Below are 26,685 nucleotides of genomic sequence, written 5' to 3'. Positions count from 1 at the left end.
CTAAAACGCAATGGACTAAAAACACTTCAAAAATGTCTTTTTCTAAAACGCAATGGCAAGAAAACACTTATAAGTGTCTTATTTCTAAAACGCAATGGCTTAAAAACACAAAAAAAAGTGTATTTTCTAAAACGCAATGGACTGAAAAAGCATAAAAATGTGTTTTACCTAAAACGCAATGGACTAAAAACACTTCAAAAATGTGTTTATCTAAAACGCAATGGCCAGAAAACACATAACAATGTCTTTTTTCTAAAACGCAATGGACTAAAACAAAAAAGAAAGTGTATTTTCTAAAACGCAATGGACTGAAAACACATAAAAATGTGTTTACCTAAAACGCAATGGACACATAAAACTGTATGTGAATTGTCTGAACCAGGGAGTAGGAAATCAAAAACTTTCTACGAATTTTTGTCTTCGAAATGAGGCAATTTCTGGAAAATTAAAACTGTGGCTCTGCCCCTTGGACCCCGACAGGGGCTGCCGTCCCTTGGACCCTGCTCCTAGGGGCGCTGCCCCAGACCCCCGCCAAGATCGTAAAACGCAATGACTCAATTCAAAAACCTAAATCGTAAAAATGCAATTAAAAAATTTCTAACATAGATCGAAGCCGATTTCTTCAGATTTCTTCAACGATTGACGAAATTTGAATGTTAGAAACACTTATCAGCGATCGAATCAAACGAATCGAGTGATTTGCTTCAAAATCACATCACAGGAAAAAATGAGATATTGTATGAAATTAAACTGGGTTTCTTAAAAAAAAAAAAAGCTGAAGAACACGTTGACCGGGTGTTTAAATCATTGATTGGTGACGAAAATCGCACTATAATGTTGTGATTATTGAGATAGAAAGTGAAGAAATGGTTGAAGATGGCGAGTTTTGAAAATGGTGGGTTTTGAAGTTACTGGGGAGAAGAAGAAAGAAGAAAGGATACGATTGACTAAAATACCATTCCTCTTTATTTTAAATTTTGCCACATGTCATAATCCTATTGCTTTCTATCCTTCCTAGTCAAAATAAACTTCCTATTTAATTCTCACCATTAGACATATCGGTGTTTTATATTACCCTAACATAGGAATCTCTTGTTCTTTTTTGCATATATATTCTCCTTTTAAAACCTTTTAAATATGGTGTTTTTAAAAAGTTCGGTAATTTCCATTTTTATCATCGAACTGGTTTCTTTGTGAGTGAATCATAATGTATCTTTCGTAAAAACTAAGCCTTAATAATTTAAACATCCTGTGACAATCTGTATTTTCGAGCCTGGTTGACTAGTAAAGTTACCCGTGAAAATATAATATGTATTATTATTTAGTATAGTATAACAACTTAATAAATGTGTTTACATGTATCCAAATTCTGCATAATCATCGCCTGCCCTGTCTTATGCAACTGCAACACCACAGGTCTCCTTGTAACAATCCCTGAAAAATCCATGCATTCAGCATTATAAAAAATGTAAAATAAGAGGAAAAACAGTTGCAAGCAAAATCAAACAAACACCTAACCAGACCCCTAGAAAGAAAATCTCCCCCAACAATGCTCTCTAGTACCAAAGATTTCCCAGAACTCTATAAATTATCCATTTTAACTCGAACCCATTACCCAACACGATAACCCACCCATTTTCTATCTCTAGTTACTTATATGTAACTTATTATGTTCCTCCTCTATATTAAGAGAAGAAACAAACTACTGATTAATTATTTTTTATATTATTTTGCAAAATAAATCATCCAAATTGCAATCACTTTTAAAAAGGCTTTCCTCACAAATTAAGTCACACTCAAGCATATCCATCAACATATATCAACAAATAAGGAGCCAATGAAAACATGCAACCTGTAAAAACCAAATTATGGCCTCTTTTTGTGAGGATGAAAAGTTTCTTTCTAGTTAATCCCAGATACACACCCTTTCACTTGCATCCCATTCTGTTCTAAATGTTAATTTAAGCAATTGTTCATATACACATTAACTATTTATAAAATAAATAAATATTTTTTTTTTTTTTTTTTTTTTTTTTTTTTTTTTTTTTTTACCTTTCAAAACTTTTTCGCATTGTTCTTCTAAAGATACCAATTTTGCATGTTACGGGTTATGACCAAACTAAAAGTTACCAATTTTGCCATCATATACCTTTCTTTTGAGCTTCAATATCTAATTTGATTATATTTTCTTGATTCATCTTTGAGATTATTGAAAGAAGCTCTCGAATCATGTGAACTTGTTGACTTTACTCAAAGTCAAACATCTTTTCATGAATGGGAACAGTCATCTCCATTTCACGATCATAGATAATAACATCCTCATCAACATCACAAATAACTGCATTTTGAATCATGAGAATAGAGGGATTATCAGAATAGAATAGTGCTAAAAGTGACAGCAGGCAGGTCATTTTTTACAGTTCTGAGCCAAACCTTTTTTTAACTTGTTTAGGCTCAGCAGGGGCACTCCCCTTGGAACACGGGACCCTCCCCTTGAGCCCCTCTATAGTGGGGCGTGATGTTTGGCTTTTTTTCTCTGGTCGCGCCCTATAGCGCCCCTAACACCACGACGGGTGGCGCTAGGGGGTCAAATGGGTGGGTGGCGCCAGAACGATAAGTTTGATTTTATTTTTTTTAGTTTTTCCGCTCACTCACACACATATATATACATACATACATATGTATGTATAATTGAAGGCGGTATTGGCTGGAAAAATCGGAGAAGAAAACAGGAAAGTTGGCCGGAAAATCGGAGAAAAAGACAGGAAGCGGTTTTTGATTTTGAAAGTTTTTGAGTTAGACACATTTGGTCCCTGCATTTTCTCAAATATCTAAATTGGTTTTTAAAACTTGGTTTTTAAAACACATTTGGTCCTTTAAAGTTTTTAAAACACATTTGGTCCCTGAAAGTTTTGGAGAAGAAAACTTGGTTTTTAATTTAAAAAAGTTAGAAATTAATTAAAAAAATTGAAAATTAATTAATTGAGTAACGATGAGGTAGAGGCTTTATGACTACGGGCTCTAGTGACATAACTCCCCATAAAGCCCCTGTGTGACGTGGCATGACACGTGTCGCATAACGCCCACAAAGGGGCTTTATAACTGCGGATGGCCTGAGAAAGAAAGAGAAAGAAGGAAGTAAAGCAGCTTTTGAAATTTGAAATGTACTTTCGAATTTTTAAATGTACGCCGCCTGTTTAAGAACTTTGAAGTGTGGATGGGGTTCAAAGCTTAATGAAGTTGTACCAAATGCATAAAGAGTTGTATCGGGTACCAAAAAACTGATAATTGGGGTTTGGTTAATTCAGTTTTCCATTAATCGGTTTTTAGTTAATTATCGATTTCGGTTCGATTTCTATGTTTTCAGTTTGATTTTGGTTAACGATTTAGTTATTGTTCGCCCAAGACACTGTTAATTACGTAATAAATCATTTTTTTATTTAAAACAATTATAACAATACCATACTTAAATTAAAGATAATAAAATACTCGTTGTTATGGTCTAATTTAAAAAATAAATGAATTAACCTACGTAAAGTTATTGTCGTTTAATAAACGTGGGGTAGTTAGTTTTAATATAGGGTAATAAAGTGTAATTACTAATTTAACATCCATATTTTATTAAAGATGAGGGATTTAAAATGTAATTAGTTTTTGAAAGATCAAATTTACCCTCATTTTAGTGTTGTACATTATGCATTAAGAGAATAAAAGTACTAATTTTTTGGGTATCTTAAAACCCCTCTCTCTCTCATGCATTATAATATAGTATATACTAGAATTTTGACACGTGCCGCGTGTTGCGGCGGCAATATCGTGTTTACGGCTTCGTTACACATGTAACGATGATGACATTAAGATGTGTTGTCCGCACGGGACATTACGTGTTTTCGAGTTTGTTACACACGTCATGTTCGTGATATTAACATCATTAGACATAGATTAAAAAAGAGTATGCCTTAGACGTTGCGGTGTAAAGTCATAAAAGTAATTTAAACAAAGTGATATGTCAAATTATTAAGCAGAAAAGTTTGGAGATAAAACCCGCCCGTTACAGGGGCAGGAATTTGGTCGGTTTTGATGCACACTGTAGCAGATGAAAAAAAATTGTGTTACATGTGTTGGTTATTTACTTAAATTTAAGTGAAGTAGCAAAGGGGAAAAACCACAAAATACGCTCTATATCAACACATATACACTCTAATATCAACACATGTTTAGTCTGTCATTTTTATTGAATTTTCAAATATTATTCTATTTATGTTCAACCCAGATATTCAATTACTAATACTAATACTATTTAGTTGTAATTCAAGTTTAAAACGAAAACTAAACCCCAAATCAACCACCTTAAATAATGAATTCAAGTGGAACAATAAAAATCGTTACATTTATGTAGTTAAATTTAATTTTGATTCCATAATTTAACGGTTTAGTAAAAACAATTAGCCAACAACAAAAAGCTAAATAAATTGTCAGGGAAAGGATCAAATAAGAAGTTTATTTTGGCTAGGAAGTGTAGGAAGCAATAGGATTAGGACATGTGGCAACATTTAACATAAAGAAAAATGGTATTTTAGTCAATCCAACCCTTTCTTCTTCATTTCAAAACCCAGTAACTTTCAAACCCACCATTTTCAAAACCCACCATCTTCAACCATTTCTTCACTTTCAATCTCAATAATCACTACATTATAGTGCGATTTTCATCATCAATCAATGATTCAAACACCGATCAACGTGTTCTTCAGCTTTTTTTTTTTTTTTTTTTGAAGAAAACCCAGTTTAATTTCATAGAAAATCTCGTTTTTTTCCGGTGATTTTGAAGATAATCACTCGATCCGTTCGATTCGAGCGCTGATAAGTGTTTCAATCATTCAAAATTCGTCAATTGTTGAAGAAATCACTTCGATCCATGTAAGAAATTCTTTAATTTCATTTTTACGATTTGGGTTTTTGATTTAGTCATTGCGTTTTACGATCTTCGCGGGGGTCCAAGGGGCAGAGCCCCTGGCTGGGGTTGAGCTGTAATAAAAATGCATCACAAAAATTAATTTTCTGTAATTTGCCTCTGGAAACTGCATTCGTAAACTGCATTGGTTCAGATAGTTCACAGCACAGACAATTCACAGCACAGGCAAAACTATTGTCATGGTTCAATGCGTTTTACAGAGAACACTTTCTTTGGTGTTTTAAGGCAATTGCGTTTTAGAACAAAACCATTTTTATGTGTTTTTTGGCCATTGCGTTTTAGAAAAACACATTCTTGAAGTGTTTTTGGTGCATTGCATTTTAGGTAAAACACTTTTTTAGGTGTTTTCAGTCTATTGCGTTTTACAGAGAACACTTTCTTTTGTTTTTTTAGGCAATTACGTTTTAGAGTGAGTCATTTTTAAGTGTTTTCTAGCCATTGCGTTTTACAAATAAGACATTTCTTTGTGTTTTTGGTGCATTGCGTTTTAGGTAAAACACTTTTTATGTGTTTTCAGTCCAGTGTGTTTTAGAAAACAGACATTTTAAGTGTTTTCTGGCCATTGCGTTTTAGAAATAAGACATTTCTTTGTGTTTTTGGTGCATTGCATTTTAGGTAAAACACATTTTTATGTGTTTTTAGTCCATTGTGTTTTAGAAAGTACATTTTCTTTTGAGTTTTTAGGCTATTGCATTTTAGAAATAAGACATTTCTTTGTGTTTTCTGGCCATTGCGTTTTACAAATAAGACATTTCTTTGTGTTTTTTGTGCATTGCGTTTTAGAAAAATGTCATTTTTAGGTTTTTTTTCATTGCGTTTTACGTAACTGGGGTTTTTTCTATTGCGTTTTACGCAACTGGGTTTTTAATTTTTTTTTTGAAAATATAGCAATAGTATACTCGTTTTAAAAATAAAAAAAACACTCGTTTTTTTGGTGCAATTTTTATAAAAAAAATAATGTCATATGAAAGAGTTATTAACGTTTAAAAAATGGGAGGGGGGATTAGAGGAGAGAGAAACTATTGCTTTGGATTGACTAGAATGCATCTAAACAAACTCACGCGCCTCTTTTCTTCCCTTCAATTTCCATCATTTAATCTTAGCCCTTGATTAACTAAATGGATGGTCAAGATCACTTCCTAGCCTTTTTAGCCAAATAAACTTTCTATTGTATCTCCACCCCAAATTGTCATAGACCAGTCACTACTACAGATTGTATCACTATTTATTGCATTACACTTATATTAATGGCTTAGTGGATACAGAATTGGGCTTTACCCAAGATAGTACAAAAGAAATGAAACGGAGAGTGCTAGGATTGAACACGGGTAGGAAGATTCACCAAAAAGCATGCAAACCACTGGAACACTTTTCAATTTCAATTTAGCCTTTCTACTGTCTCTATTAAACTAAGGAAAGTCGATGGACTGATGTGATGTCCACCGACATTCATTTTAAGATATAGATAATATATATCGTAATTACTTAACGTACTTCATGTATGACAACGTGCGTGATTTGTTCTATAACATGCGTGATTTTGGATTTTTGAGTTATAACTGTTGGCGGTAATTCCTGACTCATCACAAGCCGTTGATGTGAAAGGGTGACAAAGGAGTTCAAGTCACAAGTCGGTGAACTTGAGGGATCAATGTTGACAAGTTGGTCATAATTGGTTAAGTTTCCTAATTATATTATAATTATATTTGGTAATGTCTTGGTCACCAAGTTAGGGTTATATGATAATGTTTTGGTCACCAAGTTAGGTTAAGCCTATATAAACTAAGGTAGGGTTAGACATTATAAAGAGTAAAGAGAAGATAAACCGAGTTATGGTTTATGAGTTATTGTAATCAAGTTTTTTGAGTTATATTTTCTTGGTTATAATAAAAGTTCTTGGAGAGTTATTCCATTCGTTCCTGTTCTTGTGTTTGATTATTCGATTGGGACTTGAATTGGTATCAGAGCCAAGTTTAATCGTCGATATCAAACAGGTACTCTGGTTCTTAATCAGCGGCTAAGGAGTTTAACGGGTCGGCGATTAGGAAGGTCGAGATCGGCGGTACTGATTCGTCGGAGCAGCGGTGTGGTACCGTTAAGACGGCGGGCGGCGAGTAGGTTGTTCATGCGGCGGCAACTCAGAAACAAGTGGGTTTCTGATCGAGGTGGTCAACAGTGGATTTGGTGTTTTTACGAGAGTAATTAGCGAAGACCAGTTCGTTAGTTCGTGGTTAAGTACCAGAATTCAATAGTGAACCAACCGAAGGCAAAAGTAAAAGAAGAACAATATTCGATTGTTTTTTGTTGTCATCGATTGAAGGAAAAAATAACAAAAATCAAGAAACCCAGTTTGTTGTTTTTTTTTCTTGGGGTTCACATATAAAAGAAGAAACATAATCTTGTTTCTTTTAATTTGACTTTTGTGACTTTGCTCAAAATTGGATAAGAAGATTTCCTTTACGTGGTCACGACAAAAAAAAAAAAAAAAAAAGAGTTTGGTTTGATTTTTATTTGATTTCAACAAGTAGGTTCGATTCAAGATTTATTTTTATTCGGATTCACGTGAGGGATTGACGATTAGATTTGTTAGTGGACGGTTCGATTCTGAAAGGTTGTCTGGGCCAATTGGTTTGCATTTGTTTTAAATCGACAAGGAGGTTGATTTTTTTATACAGAATTGAACAAGGTTCAATGTCTTTCTTTGCGTTAAATGAGTTGGTTTAATCAACGAATATTTTTTTTGGTTGAACGAGTTTGGGTTTGACCGAGGAGTAAACAGAGGTTAGAGTTGGCAAGGAAGAACCGATCGGGAGGATCAAGACAGACAATAGGATTGGTAAGAAGATCCAGGTCCGATCGAGTTTCTTCAAGAAGTCGCTACCCATGTTGCAAGTCAAGATAAGTCTAAATTCTAAGGGAACGTGTTATGATCTAAGAAAGCTAGTGTTTGCTCAAGATCGCAGCCGAGTCAATGGTGGTGCGAGTTCTTATGACCAAAGGACGAGTCTTGGAAAAAGGACTAGTCGAGTACAAGGTCGCAAGAATGTTCGAGCTAGGAAGGAGCCGAAAAACACAGCTAGAGATCAAGTTGAGTTCTATGAGAATCAAGACAAAGAAGACATGTTAGAGCCTACCTATTTCAAGTCGGAAATTAAGGGGGTGATTGTTGGCGGTAATTCCCGACTCATCACAAGCCGTTGATGTGAAAGGGTGACAAAGGAGTTCAAGTCACAAGTCGGTGAACTTGAGGGATCAATGTTGACAAGTTGGTCATAATTGGTTAAGTTTCCTAATTATATTATAATTATATTTGGTAATGTCTTGGTCACCAAGTTAGGCTTATATGATAATGTTTTGGTCACCAAGTTAGGTTAAGCCTATATAAACTAAGGTAGGGTTAGACATTATAAAGAGTAAAGAGAAGATAAACCGAGTTATGGTTTATGAGTTATTGTAATCAAGTTTTTTGAGTTATATTTTCTTGGTTATAATAAAAGTTCTTGGAGAGTTATTCCATTCGTTCTTGTTCTTGTGTTTGATTATTCGATTGGGACTTGAATAACGTGCGTGATTTTAAAATGAACGTGCGTAATTACCTGTCGTACGTGATGTACGTTAAGCCGTAATGTACGTTAACCTTACTCTCTCTATATATGTATACATAAGCTATACATATTCGTTTTTATTTACATTCGTAAATATAATTTAAATTGTATATTTATTTGATGATTTATTCGATCGGATTTATTTTAACGTGAGAGACACATGACGTTACACATGGTCGTGTATATACACGGTACACACCTAACCCACCTGCACGAAACCCAAGTATAAAACTATCTCATTCTCCATTCTCCGTTCATTTTCTACAGACCCTAGCCCCACCCTTATTTCCTCCAAACACACAAACACATCTTTGCTCCATTTTTTCACCACATATCACACACATTTGTGTGTGTGGTTATTAGAGAGATCGAGAGATGAAGATGAAGATGAAACCAATGGGTTTCAAGCCACCCACAACAGTCGTAGGCGGCAGCGCACGGTGGTGCACTCCGGTGGCCCACCCTTCTTCTTTCCATTTCGTCCTTCCAACTCAGCAACGATTAGTGGCGGGCAAGGTGGCATCGGGTGGTTGTGATGACAATAAAGGGCAGCGACGCATCTAGGGTTCCGCTTGAACCCACGGTGGCGCGCTGCGGCTTGGTCGTCCGCTGGCGGATGGTGTAGGTGATGGTTGTGGTGGATGTCCCCGGGGGTAGCAGGTAAAAGGGGCTACGGTGGTGATGGTTCTATGAGGCGGCAGAGGTTATTTGTGGCGGCTCTACAACGACATCACGACAGCTGTCGAGTTCGGGCTCCAGTAAGTGACTCGTTGTGACTCGTTGACTGAGTGTTTTTTTTTTTAGTTTAAACCTTGTTCATGTAAATATTGACCTGATCTTTAGGACGTGTTCGGTGGTCGTTCCGATTAGTACCAAGGCTGAAGATAGTGGCTATCATGGTGATTTAAGACCGGAGGGTATGGGGCCGGCCTTGGCCTGCGAGGCCCGGCGCCGCACCCCCACACCGCCCCCTTAGGCTCGTCCCCGCTTCAGCGTCTCCCCAACGACGTGCTCAACGGGCCCATTTTCAAAATTATAGCGTTACAAACAGCTACTTTATTAAAAAAAGGTTTTTTCAATTTAAATAAATACCCCACCTCAATCCATTTTTTATATCCAAAATCTCCAACTTCTCCCTTCTCTCATCCCTTTTTATAAAAAAAAACTCCTTATTTTTTATAAAATTGTGAATCCATTCAACCCAAACAATCCCAACCCGAACAACCCCAACCCGAACCCGAATCAAGCTAACTTTTTTTCGACTTCCGCTTACACTCCGACTATCGATCATTCATGGGTGTCTGCGCAATTTACGTTGTCGGGTTTCCAACAATCACCCAACACGTTCAAATAAATGTCTCAAGTTCAACAAATGCAACATTACCAAGCACTCCAACAAATGATGCAACGCAACTCGTTTGAATCTCTCGCGCAATTCCAATCGCAACCGCCAACATCCCAATCGCAACCCCCGGTTCCACTTGACGATGATGAAGAAGTCGTCCCCGAATCGCCAACTCAAAATCTAAAGCGCAAAAAAACAAGGGGAAGGCGGTTGAAACCGTAGTCGAAACCAAAGGCGACACCTTGGATAAAACTAGAGGAGGAGGTGCTAGCAATTGCGTGGGTTAAGTCCTCAACTTGCCCGATTGTCGGTATGAACCAAATTTATTTTTTTAATTTAAATTTAAAAAGATTTATTTTTTATTTGACACAAGCGCGCAAGATGGAGGTAGGAGAGATGAGGATGCTGAGGTGGATGTGTGAACACACGAGGTTAGATCGGATAAGAAATGAGGTTTTTAGGGAAAGATTAGGAGTGGCTAGTATATCGGAGAAGATTAAAGAGGGGAGATTGAGATGGTTTAGGCATGTGAAGCGGAGGGAAACGACGACACTAGTTAGAGTAGTGGAAACTCTTACTGTCGAGGGGAGGAGAGGAAGAGGCAGACCCAAACTGACATGGGATGAGCATATTAGGCATGATTTAGTAGAGTTGCATCTTTCTGAGGACATGGTCCAAGATAGGACTTCGTGGAGGCGTAGAATTAGGGTTAAGGACTTCTAGAAGATATTTCAGTAAAGTCTTAGGTGTATTTTAAGGAGGTAGGTTTTTCTTACTCTTTGAGGGACTTTTCCGATGATTGCCTTCTTCTGTGTATGCCCAAATGATGTTGTATGCATGCTATTATATGATTTACATTATATTGTGTCACTCGGATCAATTTCTTGGTATGGGGGACTTCTTATTTCTATATTCTTTGACTTGGTGTGTTGGTTTGTTGTTCGTTTTCGAGCCGAGGGTCTCTTTGGAAGCAGCCTCTCTATCCTTATGGATAGAGGCAAGGTCTGTCTACATCCCACCCTCCCCAGACCCTATAAGTAGCTTTGCTATTTGTGGGATTTACTGGGTATGGTTGTTGTTGTTGTTGTTTTTTATTTTTACTAAGGCATTTTTTTTAAATTTAGGGAACAACCAAACGGGTATCGGTTTTTGGAAGGCGATAACGGAAAAAATTTAACGGGATTATGGAGCAAGGCCCGATGCGTGATATCGATTCCGTCTCAGGCAAGTGGCGTAAAATGAGCAAGGCCATCAACACCTTTAGCGGGTTTTATAACCAAATTTACACTAATCCTCCTAATGGGAGTAACGACAAGGACATTCTCAACCTTGCTTTGGCTAAGAGGGACTCTAAAAATTCAACGCCTTTCCAACACCTCCGAGCATCGAACGTTTTAAAGAAAGAAAACAAATGGAGGCCGGTTCCGGAGGATTTTAGGATTATGAGGTTGGTCTCGACTCGGTTCCGGATGATGAACGCGAGGTTTTCCGAATGACGTCGTAGGTTGTTTCGTATTTTTTAGTCGTATCGTTATTTTTTTTCGCTTTTATGTTGTTCGTTTCTAGGATTAGTAATTTTAATTTTTAGGAAATGTAATTTTTTTATGTTATGAAATGGATTTAATTATGTTGTTTTATATTTTAATTTTATTTAATTTTTAAGAAGTTTTTATCAAGTTAATAAAAAAAGTTAAAAAATTATAACATAATTATGTGGGGTAGGCCCATCCTCCACCCCCTTTAAAATGCTAGGAGGGCCATCCCATGGAGGATGGTGAGGTGGCGTCCTACGTGGCGGCCCATCCTTATGGGGATGACCCTCCCCATACCCTCTAGTCTAGTCTAATGGTGTTCAGGAATTACAACGGTCAACGGCTCAGACATGGTCAGCGTGTAATTCGAGGCGTTTGCGTGTCAGTTTTGTTTGTATCTCGGTTACTAACGGGGTGTTGAAAGGTATATTCACGTGTTTGATTTTTTTAAATTTGTATACATGTAATTAATTTGTAATAATAGAATGTGAATCGAACTTTAGAACCCGACCCGACAAACGAATAAGACTTGTAAAAAAAAGGTGTGAAAGTTATAAGTGTGATATTCAGATATTTGGGCATAAATATGTATATAATAATAATATAGATATTTATATGCATACAACTTTGATACTTGATATCCGTAATATGTGTTTTTTTCTACTTTTCACGCCAAACATGAAATATCAATTTAATGTTCCAAACATACATATTGGAACAATTTCGACTTAAAAACGTTTACCGGATATTCACCAACGCCCATAAATTAAACCTTTATCGATACGGGATAAGACGATACAACAATTATCAAATGCAAACCCATGAAATTAGTCGGACATTATTAGACTTTATGGACTCAACTAACAAATAATTAAGTCTATGTGCACGTAATTAAAAAATATTTGTCAGGTTGCCAAAGTATCACCACCTCGCACAAGCAAATTCCACACTTGAGGAATGAGGCCTCCACTCACCGAACAAACATTCCTGAGTATAGTATCTTGAAAACTCCACCCTCTCTAGGAAGACATCTATTTCATCAAACTGATTCACATAAAATGCCAATACAGTGACATCCTCTTCACTAGCAGTTTGATATGGACTGTCATACTTTACGGACAACTCCGGGACTCTATCGTATACTCTTAACTGTCATGAATACCCAAGTTCATCGAGTATTCGATCTATCTGCAAACTACATAAGATGTCAGTGATGACGTAATCCACATAATCGACACGACCTCCAACGTATTCTTGGTTAATTGGTCTTGATTTATAGCTTCCCTTATGATGGAATTTGAATGTAAAATACATTTGCTCATTTTGCCTTAAAATTTAAAAATAACAATTAATATTTAGGTTGAATATCGCAACAGACCATAATCAATAATCAGATTTTACTTACCATAGTTTGGAGCTACTTTACCGGCTAATCAGATTCTACGCCCCATGATCATCGATCGATTTTTGGCAAGGGAAAGTTGGAATGTATGATTGTATATAGTTGATCGATGATGGCGAAGACACCATTTCACACATTTAGCCACATATAAAATCAAACAAATACTATTGCAGTTGGTCATATTTGGCGACACCTTTTTAATATGGCTAAAAATGTCTGTTAGTTTTTCGTCACACACTACTAGAAAATTGATGATTTCCTACCAAAATTACCGACCAAAAGAAATTCAGTCGGAAATTTCGACCGATTACCGACAAACTTCCGACTAGAATAAAAGTCAAATATTAGCAACCAATTTCCAAACGCTTACCGACAAAGAAAATAGTCGTCGGAAATTTGAAGGAAAGTTCCGACTAAATTCCGACAAAAAAAACTATAAAAAAAAAAGAAAAAAACTGGTTGGAAAGTTGTCGGAAATTTCCGATAATTTTCCGACAAAAACCTTTATTTTCTTATTCAATTATCTTGAGCTATATGTATACATGTGAATGTATTTGTTTGTGTCTATATATATGTATGTGTATGTATATGACACGGAGTATACACACACACATATAACTAAGGTGTACAAAATACGTAATTAAAAAACCATGTTAGAAGGTTGAAAAACCGAAAAAATGGATATGGTTGTCGGAAAATGGTCGGAAATTTCCGACCACTTACCGACAAAACATGACATTAGGTCGGAAAGTTGTCGGAAATTTCCGACCAGTTTCCGACTAAAACATTTATTCTTTTCATATTTAATTATGCGTAGGTGTTAATCCGTATATATAAACGTATTTCTTGTGTCTATATGTATGTGTGTATAAGTATGTAGTTGTATCGGTGCATACACATACATATACATATACACACACACCTATACAATAGTAAAGCCTAGTTTAAGTAATGGGTCCCGATAGCGTACACGCATGTATGACTGGTTATAATTATACGTATGATTTGGTAAAGTAAGAACTTTTCATGTATAAATAAGGTGTACAAAATAAGTAATGAGAAAACCATGTTAGAATGTTGAAAAACCGAAAAAACGGATGTAGGTGTCGGAAAATGGTCGGAAATTTCCGACCACTTACCGACGAAACATGACATTTGGTCGGAAAGTTGTCGGAAATTTCCGACCAGTTTCCGACTAAAACATTTATTCTTTTCATATTTAATTATGCGTAGGTGTTAATCCGTATATATAAACGTATTTCTTGTGTCTATATGTATGTGTATGTGTGTATGTGTATGTGTGTATAAGTATGTAGTTGTATCGGTGCATAAACATACATATACATATATACACACACCTATACAATAAAAGCCTAGTTTAAATAATGGGTCCCGATAGCGTACACACATGTATGACTGGTTATAATTATACGTATGATTTGGTAAAGTAAGAACTTTTCATGTATAAATAAGGTGTACAAAATAAGTAATGAGAAAACCATGTTAGAATGTTGAAAAACCGAAAAAACGGATGTGGGTGTCGGAAAATGGTCGGAAATTTCCGACCACTTATCGACGAAACATGACATTTGGTCGGAAAGTTGTCGGAAATTTCCGACCAGTTTCCGACTAAAACATTTATTCTTTTCATATTTAATTATGCGTAGGTGTTAATCCGTATATATAAACGTATTTCTTGTGTCTATATGTATGTGTATGTGTGTATAAGTATGTAGTTGTATCGGTGCATACACATACATATACATATACATATACACACACACCTATACAATAGTAAAGCCTAGTTTAAGTAATGGGTCCCCATAGCGTACACGCATGTATGACTGGTTATAATTATACGTATGATTTGGTAAAGTAAGAACTTTTCATGTATAAATAAGGTGTACAAAATAAGTAATGAGAAAACCATGTTAGAAGGTTGAAAAACCGAAAAAACGGATGTGGGTGTCGGAAAATGGTCGGAAATTTCCGACCACTTACCGACGAAACATGACATTTGGTCGGAAAGTTGTCGGAAATTTCCGACCAGTTTCCGACTAAAACATTTATTCTTTTCATATTTAATTATGCGTAGGTGTTAATCCGTATATATAAACGTATTTCTTGTGTCTATATGTATGTGTATGTGTGTATAAGTATGTAGTTGTATCGGTGCATACACATACATATACATATACATATACATATACATATACACACACACCTATACAATAGTAAATCCTAGTTTAAGTAATGGGTCCCCATAGCGTACACGCATGTATGACTGGTTATAATTATACGTATGATTTGGTAAAGTAAGAACTTTTCATGTATAAATAAGGTGTACAAAATAAGTAATGAGAAAACCATGTTAGAAGGTTGAAAAACCGAAAAAACGGATGTGGGTGTAGGAAAATGGTCGGTAATTTCCGACCAGTTACCGACGAAACATGACATTTGGTCGGAAAGTTGTCGGAAATTTCCGACCAGTTTCCGACTAAAACATTTATTCTTTTCATATTTAATTATGCGTAGGTGTTAATCCGTATATATAAACGTATTTCTTGTGTCTATATGTATGTGTATGTGTATGTGTGTATAAGTATGTGGTTGTATCGGTGCATACACATACATATACACATACATATACATATACACACACCTATACAATAGTAACGGTTCATAGAGTATTGATACCGGTACCAATGTTCGGACGAAATTAATGTTGTACCAATATAAAAAAGAAAAGTTAAAAGAAAAAACATTAATTCATAAAAACTTACCGTAGCCAAGGATCAATGAGTAATTGTCATATCTAGTAATTTAGTTTAATATTAATTTGATTATAGTAATATAATTTTTTTTTGAATAGCAAGGAACGATGTGTCATGCTAACCACCATGACACCGAGCTCTGTGGCCGCTATTCGACCGTCGCCAGCCCCTTGACTCTCCCAGATGCGCGGAAACCCGACCTCCACCCGCGCGAAGGAAAACTCGACAGTGGAATATTCAGTAAAACCTCGTCTCCCATCTAAGACGAACCGACATCACCCGCGCGAAGGAAAACTCGACAGTGGAATATTCAGAGTGCAATGTTTCTGACTTGTCTTATGATATGCTACTTCCGATAATCAAAGATTGTCTACCCGATGGTGAAAAGCTACCTCGAAACTTTTATGAGACGAAGAAAATGTTAAAGCCACTAGAGTTGCCATCACAACAAATTCATGTTTGTAAAAACCATTGCATGCTATTCAATGGACAATTTTCTGATCTGGATCATTGTATAGTATGTAATGAGAATAGATACAAGAGAAGAGGGAACAAAGTGCCTGAGTTGGTGATGACTTACATGCCTATTGGACCAAGACTTCAAAGATTGTTCTATTCAAAGAAGACTGCTGAGCATATGACTTGGCACGCACTTCATCACACACAACCGGAAAAGATGAGTCATCCTAGTGAAGGTCGGGCTTGGAACCATTTTGACTCGCTTTATCCTGATTTTGCACATGAGACACGCAATGTTCGCATAGGGTTGTGTACCGACGGGTTCAGTTTAAACAATTCAAACGGGGCCACGTATTCATGTTGGCCCGTGTTTATTACAGTCTACAACCTACCTCCTTGGTTGGCCTTAAAAAAGGAGTACATACAAATGCCTGTGCTCATTCCTGGTCCGAAGAATCCTACACACAATCTCGATGTTTTTCTACAACCTTTGGTAGAAGAGCTGAAATTGTTGTTTATAGAGGGCATTGAAACTTATGACGCTTATCGAATGAATAATTTCCAAATGAAAGTCGTACTACTATGGACAATTAGTGACTTCCCTGCTTATGCAATGTTATCTGGATGGAGCACACATGGAAAGTTAGCTTGTCCTTATTGCTCGGATAAAGCAGGTTCATTCCAACTTCAATTTGGAGGCAAACCGTGTTGGTTTGACTGTCATAGACAACATCTTCCAGAAAGACACAATTTCAGGAAAGATAGGGTTAACTTTCTGAAAGATGTAATTGTGAGGGACGTAAAATCTATTCCGGAGCCAACCGGAGAGGAAATATGGCAGATTGTCCGACATATCCCGACCGTTTACGAAGGTAGCCCTTATCGTAAAGAAAATGAAAAACCCGATGGTTTCGGGGAGACACATAATTGGGTAAAGAGAAGCATTTTTTGGGAACTTCCATATTGGCGTAAATTGTTGATCCGACACAACCTCGACGTAATGCATATTGAGAAGAATATATTCGATAATCTATTTCACACAATTATGGGCACCAACAAATCAAAAGACAATATAAAGGCAAGGAAAGATATTGAGCTTCTTTGTGACCGACCTCTTTTAAACATCATCCATGGTAATAACGGGAAGATGACCAAAAATAGGGGAGATTACACTCTTCAGAAATGCGACGTTAAACGAGTTTGTGCATGGATGAAAGAGCTTAAGTTTCCGGATGGGTATGCGTCAAATATTGGGAACCGTGTTAACATAAAGGATAACGTTTTTTATAGTTTCAAAAGCCATGATTGTCACGTGTTTCTGCAACGGTTGCTTCCACTTGCTATCAGAGGGTTTGTTTCAAATGATATATACGAGGCAGTCACAGAGTTGTGCATGTTTTTTCGGGTCTTATGCTCGAAAACATTGCATCTGGATGACTTGTATAAAATGAAGTGCACTATTGTTCAAACTGTCTGCAAGCTGGAGAGAATATTCCCTCCTAGTTTCTTTGATTCTATGGAACACCTAGTCATTCATCTAGCTGATGAAGCTTTTCTTGGTGGTCCGGTGCAATATAGATGGATGTATCAATACGAGAGGTAATCACACTATTTGTTAACATATAGGTCAAACGTTTTTTTTTCTAGAATCTATTCGGTATTCCTAACACATTCTTTATAATTTCTAAATGTAGGAAACTAGGCTTGATCAAACGAAGAATTAGAAACAAAGCAAGGGTTGAGGGTTCAATTGTTAGGGAGCACTTAGTGAATGAACTAGCTACCTACTGTTCTCTATACTTTGCCTCGACGACTGAGACAAGCCATAACCGAGAGCCGCAAAATTTCGCACCAGAACATTGTTTCTCTTCGAGTGTAGACACTCAACTAAGTGTTTTTGTTTTTCCATCTAGAAGATTATACGAAAAGGGTGGCAAGCAAAGAATCCTAACACCGATTGAACATCACAAAGCGCACACATATGTTCTACTAAACTGTGAAGAAGTTACCCCTTATGTCATTGAGTTTGATAGAGTGGCGCCACGACTATATCCAAATGAGCGGGCTTCAGATCTGAGAGATAAATACTTTGCTGACTGGTTTAGTACTTGTGTAAGTGAAACTATTTAAGCCATTATGATAAATATGAATGCATCATTAACCAACACATTGTCGTATGCCTTCTTCAATATAGGTAATGACGGGCTCATTTGGTGGATACGCTAAACATTTGGAAGTTTTAGCAAGGAAACCATCGCATTATGCCCTGTCTCACAATGGGTATTTTGTAAATGGTTATACGTTTCATACCCGAGAATATGCTAAGGGACGTGTGACCAATAACAGTGGTGTATGCGTAAGAGGGGAGGCTTATAACTCCCAAGAGTGTGACTACTACGGCTTATTGGACGAGATCCTAGAGCTTCAATATTATGGAAACGGGCGTTCAACTTTTGTGTTGTTCTATTGCTCTTGGTTTGATGTCGAACGTGGTGTAGTAGTTAATAAAAATAAACTTGTTGATGTGAAATCCAAGTCCAGGCTTCTCATTAATGACCCGTTTGTTCTGGCATCACAAGCGGAACAGGTGTTTTATACATCATACCCCTCCGTGAAAAGTGATATAAAAGATTTATGGGCGGTTGTCAAGACAAAAGCCCGACACATATATGAAGTCTCTGAAACTGTAAATCAAGTCACAAACGATGGAAACATGGAAGAGCATGGGGTCCTTCAGATTGATGAACGGTTTGAATTACCAGATATAGTAACACGGAGTGAACGTTTGTGTCTTGTAACAAATACCAATACGGCAACAGAAACGATTAATGAAGAGGATGAAGGATTTGAAGAGGAAGAATTTGAAGATACAGAAAATACATCTGATGATGAAGAAATGTTTTTTTTCTGACCATTCTTCGGATGAAGATTGGCTTGATCATTAGGAACACTATATGTTATTATACACTTTAGATTATTTGTGGTTAATCATATGGTATGTCCTTTCTAAATACTTGCTGGTTAATCATATGGTATGTCCTTTCTAAATACTTGCTATCATTTGGTTTGTTATTCTTATATTATTCATCTGACCATTTTTGTTTTCTTAAATGTAGGGTCTTAGCTGTGCTATCATATATTATGACTGGTCGTGGACGTGTCCCTCCCCCGGGAGATGTATCATCTGGTCGTGGGCGTGGGCGTGGGCGCACATCTGACTCCAGACATGGACGTGGGCGGGCATCACACTCGGGTGGTGGACGTGGGAGTGCATCGGACTCCGGTATTGGACGTGGACGGGCATCGGACTCTGGTGTTGGACGTGGACGGGGATTGGACTCCGGTGCTGGACGTGGGCGGGCAACGGACTCCGGTGCTGGACGTGGGCGGGCATCGGACTCCGGTATTGGACCTGAGCGAGCATCAAACTCTGGTCGTGGTAATGGACGCGTCCACACTATAGAGTTGAGTCCTGGGTATAGTAGGACATTAGGCCGCGGATACGCTGGGAGTAGTAGCCGTGCTGGTGACGCTGATCCTATGGCTGATATGCAGGGGTATTTCGACATCAGCACAGGGAGGAGTTTCAACATGAGGGTTCTGGGGGATCCCAACATGGGTTTAACATGGTTAGAGATCATGCCGAGTCCGATGATGGTGATTATCATGAAGAGGAGGACGCAAATGGTACTCAACTTGCCTCTAATGCTGCAGCCGCTCCTCATGGTCGCTCTCAGAAGGAAGTTATCTTTCGGGTTGGGATGGGGTATGTTTTTTAACATTTTAACCAATGTTGTTTATTTGTGTTATACATATACTTATTCTATTATTTCAATATTGTAGGTTTGGAAATGGTAAAGTTCATAGGGCGATCAGAATGTTATTTAATGAATGTTTTGATGGAGCTTGGTCAACATACAGAGAAGTCCCTACGGAACATGTGGACCGTATGTTTGATCGCTTTACGGTAATACATTAGTTAGTTATTAATATATTTTAAGGGCAATTACATATATCCCCTGTTAACTTTATAAATTATATATATACCCAACCTAAAGTTTTATTTACATGAGAACTTTATCGAATTTGCAAATGACACTGATATTGTTTAAACTAGAATCTCCAATCAAAACCCTCGATTTCCGAAATAGGAGGATATATGTAATAATCCTTATATTTTAATCCCTATTTTAAACTAAAATAAAAGGTCTGATGGTTTTTTTTTGTTTAAATGAAGGGTCTGATGGTTTTTTTTTTGTTTAAAGGGAAATTTGCAATTTAATTTTGGGGTTGGGTAAATATGTAATTAGTGTTTTAAATAGGGAGATATATGTAATAATCACTATATTTTAAGTCTTATTTGTTATACGTTTGCACTTTTAACTTTCAATCTTTTAAAGACTCGATATAGTTGGGATCAAGCAACTGATGAATTCATTAGAGAAGGATTTGAAAATGTGTTAAAGCGCCGTTTCCCAGACATAATGTCGGATTGCCGAGACGAATCAGCAAAGAAGGCAAGGATTGCTGGGCATACCATCCCGGAAAATGAATATGATTTTGGCGTGATGTGTGAGTATCCGCCGCGCTTCGTGCACGAGGACATATGGCATGAGTTATGTATGGTAAGCAAGTTAATACATTAGTGATCATTGTTATATTTTATTGCATTTTATATTATTTATACATGTATTGTTATTCTTTTATAGCATTGGAACACAGATGAGTGGCAAAAGAAGTCTGAGAGAGGTAAAAGCAACCGCAAGAAAGCCGATTCCGACGATGTGATATCCCGACATACAGGCGGGTCTAGGGGCTATGATGAGCATCGCATCATCTTGGTAAAGATAATTATGTTCATAAAGTTTAGTACTTGTTTCTTTAACACATATTACATTAATCATACATATGTTTTTTTTAGGAACGGACATTGGGTCGGCCACCCACTTTTAAAGAACTCTTCCTTGCAACCCACCTCACCAAAGAATCCAAGAAAAAATTTTGGGCAGGGATGTATGATGAAAGTTTGGCGGGGGCAGAATTTTGTACCGCGCGATCGAAAAAAGCATATGTAAGTTGTTTGCATCATTTTTAATATATATATATATATATATATATATATATATTGTATTAGCCTTTTAGTATAATAACAACCGTGTTGTTTATATAAATGGTAGGAGACATATGCAAGATACATGATCGAAAAGTACGGGGAAGACGTCACTCAGCATCCGGTGGGAGATGCCGACTTGTGGTAGCGTGCGCAGGGAGGGAGCGGATTCGGGATCGGGTCTTCGGATCGTAGTTTTGTCATTACCGGCACAATGTCTTCATCATCCTGGTCTGCCTCTTATGCTGACTACCAGTGCTCGCAAGAGGAGGTATTATTAATATTATTTATTATTTATTTTTTATCATTATTTATTATTATTATTAATGTGTATGCATAGGGGTGGGTTTCTAAATTTAACTAGGGGTATTCAACGTCGCGCGTTGCGGGACATGATGGTGTACGGTTATAATAACTACATGTTTTCATATAGTAAGCCGTTGCGCGGCCGGGGCTTTATGAACTAAGGCGCAAAGCATACAAACGTTAGATGGAACCCAAATTCGTTCCAAAAAAAGTCGTTTTTTTACTTTTGTTGACCCGAACCCGTTTGGGCCAACAAAAGTCGTTTCTTACTGTAACTAGAGTTAAATAAACAAAAATAAAATAAATAAAAATAACAAACAGAACTACAAACATTTTTCAAATGGTAATATTTTCATTTAAAAGTTTCTTAATTCGTAAGATTTTATCACAAGCAAATTTATTTTCTTCTGTGAAAAAAAAAACAACACAAAATTTCTTCAATGGCATTTGCAAAAGTCACACAGAAATGTAAAACAATATACTTGTAAACAACACAAGTCACAATATGAATGATATCAAATTACACACATATGTGTGTGTGGTTTATTTATCTATATATATTTCTTGAAATATAAAAAATTATCATCTTTTGTGGAAGGTTGACTGGATTCTTTTCTTGACTCCATTTTAGTGTGAAAGAAGACCCAAAGGGTTTACAGGGACTCACTACATATATATGCATGGTGGATGCATATTGTATATATTATATAATATATAATATATAATATATAATATATAATATTTAATTTATTATGAAAAATATTAAAGTGATCTGAAACATTCTATTGATTTACATCATTTATCTGACGAATAAAGATGTTCTCACATTGATAAATTATCTTTTATAATATTTGTCTTGTGTGGCCGATCACCGTACAAAATATATGTACAATAGTTGAACTGTAAGTATAGTGTAAAAGATGTGTAAAAGATGATACTTGGATAAAACTCTTTTTTTGTACCGAACAAAGATTATGGTCTCTTATCCATTTTGATTATAAACTTCTATATATATATGTTTTTTTTCTAATATTATGTTTGTTGTTAAAAATTATATAGGTGCGAAACTTGCAATCCCAGGTGGAAAGGTTAAATAAACGATTCGAAGAGGCGCAACAATCCCACGTTGACATGTTACAAAACCGAGTCGAAGAGATGCAACAACAAATAATGAGAGAAGATATGCAACGACAAATGGCCGAGTTTATGAAACAATTTGGTAATCCTAGCAATCCTCCACCATAGTTTAGTTTCTGTTTGTTGTCTTTTGCAGTAGAACTTGTAATTTGACAACGGTGTCATATTTTGTGGTTGAATTTGTAATTTGACAACCGTGTCATATTGTGGTTGAACTTGTAGTTGGAAAACCATGTTGTATTTTGTGGACGAACTTTAGTTCCTAATGGTATCGTATTTAGGATTCTTATTGGATTTTTTTCTGCATTTTTATTAGAAAAAAATCTGGATTTTTTACTTTTTTTATATTTTTTTTATTAAAAAGTTTTTAGTCGGAAATTGGTAGGAAGAGAAGTTAGAAAATCTGGTCGGAAAATAGTAGGTACATGGTAGTCGGAAAATAGTAGGAAAACAGTAGTCGGAAAGTTGTCAGAAAATTGTTGTTGGGACATTGTCGGAAAACCGTAGGAACATGGTTGTCGGAAAACCGTAGGAACATGGTTGTCGGAAAACAGTAGGTACACGGTGGTCGGAAAATAGTAGGAAACGGTGCTCGGAAAGCTGTAGGAAAATTGTGGTCGGTACTTTGTCGAAAATAGTAACCTCTTTTTTTTGTCGGAAATTTGTCGCCAATTTAGTCGGATACTTGTCGGAAATCTTTTCCTACAAGGCTTTTTCCTACAAACGTATTTCTGTCGGAAACTGGTCGGAAACGCCGTTTTCCGACAGTTCTCTGACAAAAATCTTGGTCGTAAACGAGACAATTTTTTAGTAGTGACATGAATAAAAGAATCAAAAATATACAATGACACTTAGTAAAATTTGGCCACATGTTTGTAATTAAGTGTGATAATCCACTACTAATAATCATATGTTTATTAAATTGTCATCACTAGTACTATTGATAACTTTTAGCCACAATTAAAAACATTGACTATTACCATAAAAACATTGACCATAAGAATGGCAAATGCTTTCTTCTCTAGATCGTAAGCTTTCTTATCTTGTTCATTCATCGCAGCCAAAGAAGTAGGATCCGATCTGGCTTCCTCAAGAGCTTCATTGTATGTAGTTGTAAAACACGTCCACAACTCCGTATTTTGAACAAGAACGTAAGTATGAAATCTTCCCTTCCACCCCGGGTAATCATTTATATGCATGAGTTTTGGTGGGTGAGTGTTGCTACCAGTTTCATTTTCGCTCAAAAGAAGACTTTGTATACTTTGGTTTTGATTTGCCACAAATGACCATTGACTTGTGGATATCATTGCGGATTGCGAAGGCATGAGAGACTGAACCCAAGATGTTGCAGAACTATTTTGTGGAGAATTGTTACTTGTGCCTGACTCTTGAATCCAACCCCAAGGATTTGTAGTCAACTTGACTAAGAACTAAGAACAGAAAATTTGTGTTGCTTCTGTGAACTTACTGTAAACAAAAAGGTTAAGTACAAAGTGTAAAGTGGTGTGGGAATCGAAACTGAGTTTGATACGAAATAGATGACAAGTAAAATAAGTGATAGAACCAGAGAGTGCTTATCCTTATCGAAATTGAACCTGAAAAATAAAGTTATCAAAACAGAATGGATAATTCCAAGTGTAACTCTATTTCGATAAATGGATAATTCAAGTGTAAAGAAACAAAAACAAGAATTAAGATATCGAAATTGATTTTTGGAAATAAAACTATGATCTATCGAAATAGAGAATAAATAGAAGGGCCATAAAGCATCGAAACAGAAGGTATGTTTTAGCAAGTGTTGTTTCGAAAAAAGGTATGTTTTGAAAATATTTGATATGTCTTTTTTCTTCAAGTTAATTTCTATTTTGACAACTTCTAGTTCAATAATTAAAACCTCTATTTCGATGTGTGTTTCGAAAACTTGTTGGAATACTTGAGTGTTGGTTCGAAATAGACTTAATAAGTTGAAAAGCTTCTGTTTCGTTGTAAAATGTTCAATTTTAAAAGTTTAGTGTTTACGAAACATATATCTATTTCGAGAATGCAAGAACAAGACAGAAAGACAAGAACTGAAACTTGCAGGTGGATAAAAAAGATTTTTGCTCCACCACCACCAGTATGGAGTATACAGGTCAACCAATGAAAATCACCCACCGGAATGTACTATTCCTGCAAGAATTCCGACCAAATTTTTCGCCGGAAAATATGAAACTCTAAAACTCAACCTCTAAAACACACTAAAACGCCGATTTTGATAATCTTCAACCGATTTAATAAGTTGTCAACCAAAACTATCACAAAACAACATCATTTTAACAAGTTTTAGCCCATTTTATCATGAAAAAGAGTGGGTTTTTAGTTTTTGAACAAGAACACCTCAATAAACACTTAAAACCACTCAAATCTCACAATAAAGCTTGATTTTCAACAAGGAATCATGCCAAAGCTCTGATACCACTTGTAGGTCCCTAGAGGAGGATCTAGATCACCTAATCCTTGTTGTTTAACACAAAACCAAGTGCGGAATCCTTGATTATGTGCAACTCAAGCCAAGAACACATACAAACACTAGAATATCCCTGTTTAATGCTCAATGTATATTTCAGCAGAGTGTTGTTACAAAGGGTTTTACAAGAATACTCTCTCTACTGAAACTGTGCTCTTTCTATGAAACAGGGGAGATTCACTACTATTTATAGCACATAGCAGTGAGTTTACAACGAATCAGGTCCCCTTTACATCGAAACATAGAGATACAACGAAACATGTCATTTTGTATTGAAACATATCGAAACAAGAATAAGCTCATCATCATCGAAAGACACTAGTCTTGCATCATCTGATTGAAATAGAATTAAACTTGAAATAAACTCATCGACATCCAAATAGGACTTGATCATTATATCGAAATAAATGGACATGAGTTATATCAAAATAGACTTGTGTCTATTTCCATGGTCATAAATGACCACACATATATCCTATTTCGATACAGCTTGATACCCACTTCAATTATCCTTTGATATATTTCGATGGCTTGTGTAAGGATTCTGTTTCGATGTATAACAACTTTCCAAAATAAGCCTGTTTCGATGTCACTATGTCTAGTTCAATTTTATATCTGCAGTCCACGTATAATAGTAGGAGGATGCTAATTATGTAGTCTTGAAACTCGCCGAACCATGACAAACCGAACTGTGCCACATCTACATGAGAAGGTGCATCAACAAAATCAAAGTAAAGATAATAAGTATGAATGTTCTAACAAAACTCCTAATTTAATCCTAACTTTAGACCTCAAAATGGTGATTTACTGACTTGGTATACCATGGGAAACTTGTGGTAACACTCTTAGAGGTTATCCAAGTAGGTAGGATGGAAGAAGGAAACTAGAAGAAAAACAGAGGAAGAAGGTCCAAAACTCACTGTTTTGGACTTGATGATTTGAGATGATTTGGGAGGTTTAGAGAGTGATTTCAGAGAGTGTGAAGTGTTTAGGATATGTAGATGAGGGGTATTTATAATGCGGTATTAGAGTTTAGTGATCTAATGAGTTAGTTGTGAGTTAGGGTGGTTGGAAAAGTGAAAACAGGACTTAAATCGAAAGTTAGTAGGAATTCTGCCCGCCCAGACACTCTTGCGGACCATAAGACTCCTTGTCTTCACTACGCCAAAATAGGGATACAGCCACACAAAAAAAGTGTGACGATATGTCTTTCGCCACACATATTTTTTTCAGGTCAAGTGTGACCAAAGGTCTAGTCATCGTAGATATCATACGGCCACACACACTTTTTAGTAGCCGTAGAACTTAAAAGTGTGGCTAAAGGGTACCAACATTTTTTGTTAAAATCTAACATTTCCTCCTTAAGTGTGGCTAAAGGATAACAACAGTCACATGTATTTACTTTAAGTGTGACCATTACGACTATATAGTCACATAAATTACCAAATAAAATTGTTTTAGCCACATCAATTAAAAAGAGTGTGGCAAAAATGGTTGTTCTAATCAAGCATTTTTCCCATTAAGTGTGGCTAAAGGC

The 26,685-nt window shown here is 36.3% G+C and overlaps 2 protein-coding genes across 2 annotated transcripts; both read left to right on the top strand.

Moving 5' to 3' along the window:
* The first annotated feature begins 15,973 nt into the window (after nt 1–15,973).
* Nucleotides 15,974–19,684, top strand: LOC110901103. Its single transcript, XM_022147953.1, has 5 exons — nt 15,974–17,688; nt 17,784–18,201; nt 18,284–18,987; nt 19,206–19,565; nt 19,645–19,684. Exons 1-5 carry the CDS (start codon nt 15,974–15,976, stop codon nt 19,682–19,684), a joined length of 3,237 nt encoding a protein of 1,078 aa, XP_022003645.1.
* Nucleotides 19,454–22,664, top strand: LOC110902855. Its single transcript, XM_022149214.2, has 7 exons — nt 19,454–19,855; nt 19,933–20,056; nt 20,490–20,714; nt 20,799–20,930; nt 21,011–21,160; nt 21,267–21,470; nt 22,565–22,664. The coding sequence occupies exons 1-6, from the start codon at nt 19,716–19,718 to the stop codon at nt 21,345–21,347; spliced, it is 852 nt and encodes a 283-aa protein (XP_022004906.1). The 5' UTR covers nt 19,454–19,715; the 3' UTR covers nt 21,348–21,470; nt 22,565–22,664.
* Nucleotides 22,665–26,685: the final 4,021 nt, after the last annotated feature.

The sequence above is a fragment of the Helianthus annuus genome, chromosome 13, assembly GCF_002127325.2.
Source record: "Helianthus annuus cultivar XRQ/B chromosome 13, HanXRQr2.0-SUNRISE, whole genome shotgun sequence".
NCBI lineage: Eukaryota > Viridiplantae > Streptophyta > Magnoliopsida > Asterales > Asteraceae > Helianthus > Helianthus annuus.
Note: the sequence above shows the minus strand (reverse complement) of the source record. Positions and strands in the feature narration are given on the sequence as shown.

Coding starts and splice junctions, on each gene's coding strand:
- LOC110902855 (XM_022149214.2), top strand. CDS start 19,716: ATGGTTAGAGATCATGCCGAGTCCGATGATGGTGATTATCATGAAGAG. Junction 19,856..19,932: donor ATCTTTCGGGTTGGGATGGG/GTATGTTTTTTA, acceptor TCAATATTGTAG/GTTTGGAAATGGTAAAGTTC. Junction 20,931..21,010: donor ATGAGCATCGCATCATCTTG/GTAAAGATAATT, acceptor TGTTTTTTTTAG/GAACGGACATTGGGTCGGCC.
- LOC110901103 (XM_022147953.1), top strand. CDS start 15,974: ATGCTACTTCCGATAATCAAAGATTGTCTACCCGATGGTGAAAAGCTA. Junction 17,689..17,783: donor TGGATGTATCAATACGAGAG/GTAATCACACTA, acceptor TTCTAAATGTAG/GAAACTAGGCTTGATCAAAC. Junction 18,202..18,283: donor CTGACTGGTTTAGTACTTGT/GTAAGTGAAACT, acceptor TCTTCAATATAG/GTAATGACGGGCTCATTTGG.